The sequence below is a fragment of the Mus pahari genome, chromosome 14 (genome assembly GCF_900095145.1).
Source record: "Mus pahari chromosome 14, PAHARI_EIJ_v1.1, whole genome shotgun sequence".
NCBI classification, from domain to species: Eukaryota; Metazoa; Chordata; class Mammalia; order Rodentia; family Muridae; genus Mus; species Mus pahari.
The window spans coordinates 43,282,236-43,293,763 of NC_034603.1; the positions used below are offsets into that span (position 1 = coordinate 43,282,236).

Sequence of the window (11,528 nt, forward strand, 5' to 3'; positions counted from 1 at the left end):
GCCTCCTCCCCTCCCCTCCTCTCCCCTCTCTTCCCTTCCCCTCCCCTCCCCTCTTCTGTTGAGACAGGGTTTCTCTGTAGCCCTGACTGTACTGGAACTCACCCTATAGACCAGGCTGGCCTCAAACTCAAAGAGCCTCTTGCCTCTGCCTCCTGAGTGCTGGGATTAAAGGCGTGCGCCAATATCTGGAGCTTCAACCCTGCTTCATTATGTTTATGTAGTGTATGTATGCATGCAGGACATAAGTCAAGGTCAGAGAACGGCTTTTTGGAATCGGTACTCACCTGCTAATGTGAGGGTCCTGAGAATCCAATTTAGGTCATCAGGCTTGGTGGCGGGCGCCATTACCTGCTAAGCCATCTTGTCCCTCCACCCACCCTCCCTTTCCACACAGGGTCTCTTGCAGCCTAGACCGCTCTGAGGCTCCTTATCTATAGATGACTTGGGCCCCTGATCCGCCTGCATTCAGCTCTAAAGTACTTACTTAGATAGTAGACATCTGCCCTCCAGTAGAATGGGAATCCTAATCTGGGACCGATGTTGTGTCAAGGGACAGGTGAAACCCTTGAAAGTGTAGACAGGACTCTATTTTTTGAGGAATGGCTTCCTTATTGAATTCTTTGACTGGTCTCTGGTTTCTACAAATACTGAAAACCTCTGCATTGGGGGTCTGGGCGAACAAGCCACATCTTGTCAGTTGCCAGAGCAGAGCAGAGCCTTAAGGCACTCACAGTGAGCTTTGGCTTTCTTGGTGGTAAAATCCCAAAGGTGAGTCTGTGTCTCCAATCTTTGGGGAAGCCTACCTTGTTCTCTTTCTTTATACACACAGAGAATGTCACTAACAGCACGGTCGGGGGCACGGCAGAGCCGGAACCTGTGGAGGTGAGCCTGGTGAATGGCTGGCTCAGCTGCAAGGCCCAGGATGAGATTCTGAATTTGGCGTTCACCGTGGGCTCCTTCCTGCTCAGTGCCATCACCTTGCCTCTGGGCATCATCATGGACAAGTATGGTCCAAGGAAGCTCAGGCTGCTGGGCAGGTCAGTGTGGGATCCTTGAGGGCTGGCTCAGCATAGGTGCTGCCTGTGGTAGCAGTGCACCACAGGGCTCCCTAAATGCCCACCCTGAGCAGGGTTACTACCGTATCTGGCACAGACTTAGTACATATCGTGACCTTGCTGGTTTCCACATGCAAGCCACAGGACTCGAACTTTTTTTCTTTAACATTAGTGTTTGGGGCCATCAAAGATGGTTCATCTGGTAAAGACACTTGCCACCAACCGGATAACTTTTGTTCCATCCTTGGAACCTACATGGTAGAAGCTGGAGAACTGACTCCTGAAAGTTCCCCTCTGACCATTGTCCTCGTGCCATGGGATACACACATCAACGCGTGTGTGCACCTACACACACTAAGAAAATAGAAAAGAGCATTGGTTTTCAAAGGCTTCTGGCCTTATACTTTGTCCAGGAAAAAAAATCATTTTAAAACATATATAAATATATGCAAATGTAAATTATTAATAATGTATCCTTCCTCCTCCTGTGGTGTACGTGTGTGTCTGGTGTGTGTTTGTGTGTGTATGTATATATCTGTGTGTGTGTGTGTGTATCTGTGTGTGTGTGTGTGTATGTGTGTCTGTGTATAGGAGGAGGAGATTTGCTTCACATGAAATTCTACCTAATGAGTGCTGGGCTAGTGTGAATTATGTGTATACATGAATTATAGCCCACATATGTCATTCTTTTTTTTTTTTTTGGCTTTTCGAGACAGGGTTTCTCTGTATAGCCCTGGCTGTCCTGGAACTCACTTTGTAGACCAGGCTGGCCTCGAACTCAGAAATCCGCCTGCCTCTGCCTCCACATATGTCATTCTTAATAGTATGTGCTTTAAATATAAAGGCTACAGTTGGGGCTCAGTAGTAGTGCTTGCCTAAAGTGCATGGTCCTGGGTTCTACCCCCAGCACTGCAATAAATAAATAAAATTAATCAATTAATTAAAATGAATGAAGTTTTTGTTTTGTTTTATTTTGTTTTGTTTTGTGAACAGGGTTTCTCTGAGTAGCCCTGGCTGTCCTAGAACTCCCTTTGTAGCCCAGACTGGCCTTGAGCTGCCTTCTGAGCACTGAGATCAAAGGCATGCACCACCACAGCCTGGCAAAATGGATGAAATTTTAACAGTTATAAGGTGAGGCTGAGGATGCAGCTCAGTAGTGGAGCACTTGTGTAGCATACAAAAGAGCCATGGCTCAAATCTCAGCACTGAGAGCAAGTCCTAATGGATGGCATCCTCCTGCATCACCTTCATAGCTCATGAGGCATCTCTCCTGGGTCTCCCTAGTACTGTTAAGTAATGATTGTAAAACGTTCAGAAGTGACCCCACATGACTGTGTAACGGTAGCCCTGATAACAGCGTAAACAGCAGACTTTCTGTTTGGTTTTAGTGCCTGCTTTGCTGTCTCCTGCTTGCTGATTGCATATGGAGCAAGTAACCCAGACTGTGAGTACACCTTTTCTCCCTTTTTGCCAGAAACTTGAGGGAAGATCCACCATCCTCAGGTGCTCACTGGCCCACCTGCTCTTGGATGCTATATTGGGCTTGGTGTTGCCTGTTTAAGGCAGAAGGGATACGTGTGTTGGCCCTCCTCGTCACTAATCTCGTGGGCGGCTGTGGCAGCTTTCCAGAGGTCTGTTGCCTAGGGTTTAGCTCTTTCAGATGCATGGGTAGTAAGAGAGTAATCGTCCCAAGCGACTGTGTAAGAGAGGTGTTCCCAGGGCGTGATGCTCCTGTCTCTTCCCCAAGCCACAAACCCAGTCCTACACCAGGCCAGGTGCAGAGATGGTAGACTGAGCTATCTCCTCTTCCGCCTCCTTTTTTTTTTTTTTTTTCCTGCAGTCTTGGGGGGGATGACCCAGGCCTTGCAAATTCCAGGCAAGCACTCTTATCATCGAGCAAACCATTCCCAGCCCTTGGACACTTGCTACGGAGATAGCCCAAGCTAGTCTCTGGCCTGCAGTCCTCCTTCCTCACTCAGCCTGAGGGCTGGGATTACAGGCATGATACCTCACACCCAGCTGAGCTGAGCCCTCAAGGCAGCTTCAGCCTTGACAAACAGCTTAGGGACATCTCCTTTCTGGACCCTGTCCCTTGACAAGGAGTTGAAGGGCTTTTAGAACACCACCAAACTAGGACCTGAATTCACTAACATCTTCACCAGCCTCCTCTACTGGTTTTCAGGAACCTGGGGTTTTGGCGTCTGTGAGGAGCTTTTTGTGGCCGTTTGATTGCTACCAGGTTAACAGAAGAGAGTGGGTGTATGTCTTTTCTAGAACTCAGGCTCCACAGGGTAGCCAGGAGGACGAGGGTAAGAAAGAGACCTCTCTCCAGGTGTCGCCGACCCTCAGTGGCCTGTCCCTTATTTTTAGCTCATATGTAGCCTTCTCAGCATGGAGCTCTGTGCTGCTGGGTTCCCCTACTCATGCCTTTGTGTCTGCCCACAGCGCTCTCTGTGCTCATCTTTATCGCCTTGGCTCTGAACGGCTTTGGGGGCATGTGCATGACGTTCACTTCGTTAACAGTAAGTACTGGTTTGTTAAGGAACATTTTCAGCCGAGTAAACTGAATTTGGGGCACATGTATTGGGTTCCAGGTCCTCTCCTTCCATTCGCATATATACTTTCATGTCCCAAGCAGTGTGGGGGCTGTGGCTACAGTGGTCTGACAGCAAAGCCAGTCCCCTGGGTTACAGAGTGGGCAGCTGTGCCTCCCCGGGTGACTTGCAACTGCCTCTGGCCTTGCCTTTGGCCTGGAGGATGCAGGTTATTAATCATCTATCCAGAGAAGACAGGATCTTCCATGGTTGCTGTCCTGAGGCTCTCCAGGAACTCCAGCTAACAATGCCATTTGTAGAGAAACCTATCTAAGAGCTACCCAGCCCCAGCCTTGCAGATGCCTAGGGCTGAGTGGCAACATTGTCAAATTCTTGACTAGGGCATAGATGTCTGCCTAGATAAGTGGAACTGTTTCTTGGAACTCTTGAGGATACTCTTCCCAGGGCCTCCAGGATGCCACACAACGGGTTTCTTTTTAGGCAGGGAGGAAGGTTGGGGGGGGGGGCTGAAGGAAGTTAAGCATCTTTGCCAGAGGGAAGACTGCAGACTTGCCCAGCCAGGCAGGAGCATCATCAGAGGCTCCTGTCAACAGGGACATCCCCTTCTGTTTACCTGTGAAGGTCTGGGGGTACATCAGCTGCCGTTACTGTTTGCGGTGAAGCCTGGCTCTGATTTTCCATTACACTGAAGTCAGGAGTCAAGCTGTCGAGAAATCTCTAGGACCTTCCTGGTCCTTTGGTAAAGGAGCTCAGGGAGGTACAGGCATCTTTGTGACTTGCGATAGGGCCACATCTTCTGTTCCTTTTCCTAAGCTTTGCTCCAGCAGGGAGGCCTATGTATGTGGGCACGGAAAGCTCACTATGGTATCTGGTCAGTGAAATGGGCCCAGCATAGGCAGCCTGAGTGCTGTGCCCTGGGTGTGGGTGTCTGAGGGTGAGTGACCCACAGAAATCTGGGGGCTCAGTGGCCTTACCTCTGCTGGTGCCAGTGAGGTTTGCTTTGTATCTGTTGGGGCATTTTATTTGTTTGTTTGTTTGTTTTAAATCAGATGCATTTAAAAATAGATATATTCTCTCCTCTCATAATCCCAGAGTAAAACCAACGTTTAAACAGTGAGAGACATGTTCATGCTGTGAGGAGTGAGTGCAGATTGCACGTGTTGTGTAAATGTGAAACAGGAGTCCTGCACAGGCCTGTTTGTTCTTGGACAACACAGCAACCACCAGCCCTTTTTATCAAGATGAAAAATATAAACCTGGCATCGCCCTTGTTGTTGTAGAAATGCTGGACATCTGTTAGGGCAGATCTGAATTTCAGGGGTAGCACTTGGAGATGGTCCTGGGACCCGATGCAGGATGGTGCTTACTCAGCATGAGGTATGGGATAAATAAGGGCTGGGGTGTGGCTTAGTGGCAGAGCACTTACCTGGCATGAACATGACTCGCTACCAACCCTAGCACTACATCTATAAAAAGAGAAGAGCTGGGTATGGTGGTATATGCCTGTCATCCCAGCACTTTCCGGGCAGAGGCAAGACAGTTGCTGTGACAGCGAGGTCAGTTTGGGCTACAGAATGAGGTCTTGCCCCTGCTCCCCTGAAATGATAAAAAGGAGAGCTAAACAGAAGCCTGTTCTTGTAGTCCCTATGATTAGAAGGAGTAGGAGCAGGCAGAGTTCAAAGTCATCCTCAGTTACCTTTCCTCAAACAGTAACAGTATCCATCCTTAGTTATATAGGAGGTTCAAGGTTACCCTGGGCTCTACAAGATCATCTCAGACAGGAGGAGCAAAAAAAGGCAGATAGATGAAAAACACTATATGGGAGTTCTCTCTAAGAAATCCTTCAAGCCGGGCGCGGTGGTGCACGCCTTCAATCCAAGCACTTGGGAGTCAGAGCCGGGCGGATCTCTAAATTTGAGGCCTGCCTGATCTACAGGCAACTTCCAGGAAGGACAGCCAAGGCTACACAAAGAAACCCTGTTTCCAACGCCCCCCAAAAAAACAACCTTTGTGTCTCCCGCCATGTATTTTAGCGTCTGTTCTTCAGTATGGTTTAGTCTGTACACATCCGTGTCACTCTCTGGCTTCAGCTCTATCGATTTGCTTCATCTACACAATGAGTCTCCCATTTCCCTGCCAGTACCTAGAGCTCTGCATTCTTTGTCTTTAGAGCATGCTGTTCAGTCAGTGCTACCCTGTATAGAGACAGTCTGTGATTCACGCAGCGAGTTCCCCACTCACAGACGTACAGGTTGGTTTCCAGTGCCTCTCTTCGTGAACACTGTTGAAATGAACGATCTGTACATGTATTTCTGTAAAATAAGTTCCAGGAAGTAGAATTTCTGGGCCCGGGATTAGCAGCATGTTTTACAGTTTACTCTATGCTTTCAAGCCGACTCCTAGAATGGAATCTACTGTCTGCAGTTACAGTCCAGCAACATGTTTGAAAGTGCCCTCCTCCTCATGGTCCCTCCAAGGCTATATCATTCATCTTTAACACATTTTTTAAAATGTATTCGTTTGATTTGATTCGTCTGGTGTGTGTGTGTGTGTGTGTGTGTGTGTGTGTGTGTGTATGTAGGCGTGTGCACATGATGCTCATGTGGGGCTATGAGTATGGAGGGTGGAGGATGGCTTTCTGAGGTGTTTTCCTCAACCATGAGACCATGAGGGTTCTGGAGAATGAACTCTTCCTTCTTTCCTTCCTTCCTTCCTTTTCTTTTCTTTTCTTTTTTTTTTTTTTTTTTTTTTTTTTTTTTTTTTTTTTTTTTTTGAGACAGGGTTTCTCTGTGTAGTCCTGGCTGTCCTGGAACTCACTTTGTAGACCAGGTTGGCCTCAAACTCAGAAATCCACCTGCCTCTGCCTCCTGAGTGCTGGGATTAAAGGTGTGCATCACCACTGCCCTGCAGGGACGAACTTTTTTATCAAATACCTTTTTATACAGTGAGCCCTCTTGCTGTCCCCTTCTGTCTTACTTACATGTTTTTTTAGGGCTCACTAATGTTGCCATGGCTGGCCTGGCAGTTGCTGTGTAGACCGGGTAGTTCCAAACTCAGGGTCTGTTCCTGCTTCCTGGGTGCTGGGACTAGAAGGGTGTTTAAATGTTTCTTCCTTTAAGGATTAGGCAATTTAACACCATGAAAAATGATACATCATAACCTGTTTCTTTTCTAATAAGACATCCATCCTCTTACCTCTTTTATAGTGTTATAGGCCTTGCCTGCTTTCGAACTTACCGTGTTGCCTCCTGACCGCCCTACTTTCCCCTCTCATGAGCTCAGATTTCAGATGTATTCCCTGTCCCTGGCCACTGTCATCAGTGGGTCTTTTCATTAAATTGCTTCTTTGTATCATTTATCTCATTTTCCTTCTTATTGTTTTTTCCTCTTCATACTTTGTAAAACTCTCTTTGAAATTCAAATAATCTCTCTGTAGGAGTAAAAGGTTCACCTAGGGCTTTGAGGTTTCTGTATGGTCCATGAATATGCTCCAGAAAAACTATGCACTCAGACGAGAGAGAGAGAGAGAGAGAGAGAGAGAGAGAGAGAGAGAGAGAGAGAAGGAAAGAGAGAGAGAGAGCGCGCGCAAGAGAGCTCGAGCTCGTGTTTGATAGCTTCTGGGTCTCCTAGCCACCTCACGGACCTGTCCAGGATAATTGGATTGGTGAGTGGGCACTGTGTAGAGCATTTGGTAGGAGGGGATCCATTCTTGTAAGGGAGGTATAGGGCTTGTCCTCTGATGTCTTTATCTTGGATCTAGATTGGGGTGGGGGGGTCAATGAGTTGCTACCCCAGGCCAACTCCAAATGTCTACCTGTTTTTTTATAAACAAGGTTTTGCCTGAACCACATGGTGTCTGTTTGCTCACGTGTTGTCTGTGAATGCTTTCCTGCCACAGGGGCTCTTGGCCTGTCATGACAGAGACCACATGGCCCACAAAGACAGAAATGTTTACCATCTGGCCCTTCATGGAAAAACATTTGCCAACTTTGTGTCTAGAGGCCCCACCTGAGGACAGAGGGTCAGTACCCCGCAGACACTCCCGCCGCCCCCCTACAGGTTAGGTCTCTAAGCACTTTTAAAGTCACCCTCTTCACCCCTTCCCCCAGCTGGAGGAGCTCCCTGGACCTTCCCTCGTCCCGTGAGCCTTCTCACGGGACCTGAGAGCTCATGAGAGTAAACCCTGTGAGGGAACAGGAAATGGGTCACGGAGGACAGACTGAGGCTGTTAGGCAATGTCCCTGGGCTGCTGATGCTTTCTGCTGAGCAGAGCTGAATCTCACTCTGACACAGCCCAGGCCTTTAAAAAAGTAGAGCCATCAGGACCAGCTCGCAGACACAGCAGAGGCAGTGCAGTGACACTTTCTTTCTGTTTGTGACTCTGTCCGTGTTTTCATTTTGGAGACAAAGGAGTTTTCAAGGTTGTCTTTAGAACTCCCTAAATCAAATCTATAACGACTTTTAAACAGAATGGCTCCTTGATAACCTGGGAATGTGGGGGAATGTGTTGTCAGGGAAACCTTCATTTGGGGACTTTCTCAGGCCCAGGGGCTTTGTATGTTACGGACTGTGGGCTGGCACACTCATTGGTGGAGAAGGGGCCCCAAGTTGGCAAGATGCCTTTTCTTCACAATCCAGAAGGAGGTGTCCCATAGGTCCCCCCACCTCTCACCTCCCCCCTACCCCCTCACAGAGCCTTGGGAGTCTACACTCTGTCCTCCACACTATAGTCTTTTCCTCCAGTGTGGAGGGTCCAAGGCTATCCAACAGTCCCGGCTGTTTAGCTCCGGTTCTTACAGCACTGGGCCTGGGCATCCCTGAGGGAGGAGCGTGCCAGTCCACTGGTGCAGGCACACCCCCGGTGGTGTGGAGCCGTGGCCTGCCCTGGACATCTGGTCAGCACACTCTGGTCTGTTTGCTCAATGTCTCTAGTTTGTACAGCCCTTTAGTTCGCTCCATCAGCTGAAGCACAAACATCGGCCAGCGGCTGAGGTGGCGTCTTTGGGCCGCCACCCCACAATCCAGGGCCTGGGTTGCTTAGAGATGGGAGCAGATGCAGCCAAAATTGTGAACATATCTTTTCCACTTCATTACCCTGACCCTTGTCAGTGTGGGCGGGATGGGGAGTTCTGGTCTGAAACACTTAACAGAAGAGTGGTTACAAAATGTTCAGGGGGGAAAAAGTCTTCTTGTGGGTTCTCCCTATTTTATTCATTGGAGTTTGGCTTTAAACCTGAGGAGTAAATGACCCCAGGGGAATTAGATTGCTGTGAGTAAGGACCCGAGGGACAGGTGTGGAAGCAAATAGCCCCCTGTGAGCGGATGTGAGTCCAGCAGCCCTCCTGCGAAGTCCTGTTCTACAGACAGGCAGCATCTCATTTGCCTCCCTACCTGGAGAGCCTGGGTACCAGGCAGGCAGGACTCTCCTGGCACCACAGCCCACTTAGCCTCTGATTTCCATCCAGATCCTGGGAAGCCAAAGTAGTCAGTGGATGGCCATCAGCCTGGGGGAAATTGGCCATTTTTTCAGAGGGGTTCTACGTGATAAATTTGCTGCACGTGACATGTGCAGAGGTTGACAGGAGGCAGTGGGGGTGTCGCCAGGGATCTGGGCTTGGCAGGTGGAATGGGAGGTGGCCAGGAGAAGGCAGTTTTCCCTCCCCACCCCTGTACCAGTGAAGCGGAAAGGTGACCCCACGGGCCCATGATACGTGCTGAGGGCTGCCTGCTTGTTTCAGTTAGGGAACAGCCCAGCTTTCTGAGTCCACTTGTCCAGACTAGTTCCTGGGTAGATAGTCGATGGACTGGATCCTGGCCTGTGCAGCCTTTTCTGAACTCAGGGTGTATATACCAGGTAGCTGAGGACAAAGCTCATCTCCCTGAAAGGACCACAGACCTAGAATGTCACCCACTGCTTGACTCTGTGACTTCATTAGAGAGTCAGAGAGTTACCCTCATGGTGAATGGATTCAGGAGGCTTTAGATATGAAAAAAAGGACTGTCATTCATCCTGTCTTTGCCTCACCTGGGGGTTCCTGTGAAAAGACGCACATGTCCTTGGATATCTTAGGGTCCCTAAGGAAGATTGTCTAAACTGTTTTTGGCCGTGGCCTCTGGGGATTCTTGTCCTTCTTGTCCAGTGGCCTGAACACCAGGGGCGGGGCTGCCTGCAGCTGCTGTTTCCCCTCTGGGAATGTGACACAGCTGGGCCTGTTTATGGTACAGCTGAGGGACTGAGGGAGAGTGAATCATCTGGGTGAGGGAAGGCCTTCCATGATGCCCAGGAGCTCAGGCGCGGAGCACGGGATTTACTTAGCAGAATAGAGGCAGCAAAGTGGCTGCGAGAAGAAACCAGGAGCTGGGAGAGGGGCTTAGGCTGCCTTCCCCGTGCGTGCCTGGGAGCCAGGAGGCAGCCTCTGCGGAGCGGAGCCTCCCCCCTGGCACCTGTCGCCTCAGCGTGGCTCCAGCTTCCTATTTGGCAGCAGAGCTGGTTTTCCCCTCCAGCAGGCCCTTGAGGCCTCACTAAGGCAGTCAGCTTAACACTCAGACAGCATAAGTACATCACCACCATCTCAGCGCCATTATGTGTGACAGGACTGGGCGGGGGCAGGAGGACAGACAGAATAAGCAAGGAGAGACAAGACTAGTGAGAGGGGACCCAGATCCGGAAGACAGACACAGGGCAAGTCCATATACAAGCACACATCCCTGAGTGGAGTGGTCCTGGATCACAGGTGTCAGCCGAAGGCAGAATTGAACAGAGGCTGGTAGATCTATGAGGAGCGCGTGAAGGGATAGAAGAACCCACAGGGAGCTGAATCAGGCAGGATGCTTAATAAAGAATGCCTGAGGAGAGAGACAACACTCCAGTGGAAGTGACCTGAGATCCAAACACAAGTGTCGTACCAGGCCTTCACCTAGCAAGAGTTTTGAATCCTAAGGTTGACCTTGACCAGCTTGAGGGCGTCTTTTGACCCTTGGATGTTTTGTGTAACTCGGGCCGGCAGGGATGACCGTGAATTTCTGATCCTTCCCCCTCCACCTCGGGAGGGCTGGGATTACCACCGTGCCTGGTTTAGACTCTGATTAAGTTTTGTAAGCAGTGAACGAGCAAGGAACATTTAGACAGTTGTTTTCAGGATTTTAAAGATATAGAAAGCAGGTGCTAAAAATAGTTGCTCTTAGTATACATGCTCTTTACTGGGAAGGAAATCTGACCACACGGCTCCTGAACCACCTCGTGAGGAAATCTCCTGCAGGCAGGCTGGCCGCCGGCTTTGAAGAGAGAAGAAGGACGCACTGAGTGAGAGAGCACTGTTAGTGTTAGCACCACTTAGGTACGGGACGCTGCCTTTCTGAGCCTTACCCTCTCCTGAGCCCTCTGACTATTGCTGGGATGTTTATGCTTTGGGTTTCCTTAGTCAAGGTCAGCCTCAGGCTCCTGGCTGAGCAGTTTTGTCCAGTATAAGCCCTAGTAGCCCTCAAGCCAAAACAGGCGTGGACTATCTTGTTCTCTCTCTTTCCCACAGTTTTTGAAACAGAGTTAAATTATTTTATCCCAGACTACCCTCATGCTTCTTATTCTCCTCCCGTCATTTCATAAGTGCTAGGACCACAGAAATGTGCCACTGTACCAGCTTCATCACCTATTTGAAATATGTCTTATTGTTAATTTTTTGTTAAAAAAAAAAAAAAAAGTTAAGAGCAGGGTGGTGGTGGGACACGCCTTTAGTCCCAGCACTTGAGACCAGCCTGGTGTACAGAGCAAGTTCCAGGACACCCAGGGCTACACAGAAACTCTGTATCAAAAACAAAATTATACCTTAAGAGGAAATTAGATGACAAAGAAAAGCATACTTATATGTGGTCATACAGAATGCCTGACTTTTTTTTTTTTTTTTTTTTTTTTTTTTTTTTT

General features: G+C 49.1%; 1 protein-coding gene across 4 annotated transcripts in view; it reads left to right on the forward strand.

Annotated features, from left to right (window-relative positions):
• Positions 1-11,528, forward strand: part of Slc43a2 (solute carrier family 43 member 2) — a 43,921-nt gene that overhangs the window by 11,112 nt on the left and 21,281 nt on the right. For all 4 annotated transcript variants that reach the window (XM_021212108.1, XM_029546194.1, XM_029546193.1 and 1 more), the window contains exons 3-5: positions 830-1,037; positions 2,444-2,499; positions 3,501-3,577. In XM_021212108.1, the coding sequence (XP_021067767.1) occupies positions 830-1,037; positions 2,444-2,499; positions 3,501-3,577 (341 nt within the window). The remainder of the gene's footprint in view (positions 1-829; positions 1,038-2,443; positions 2,500-3,500; positions 3,578-11,528) is intronic.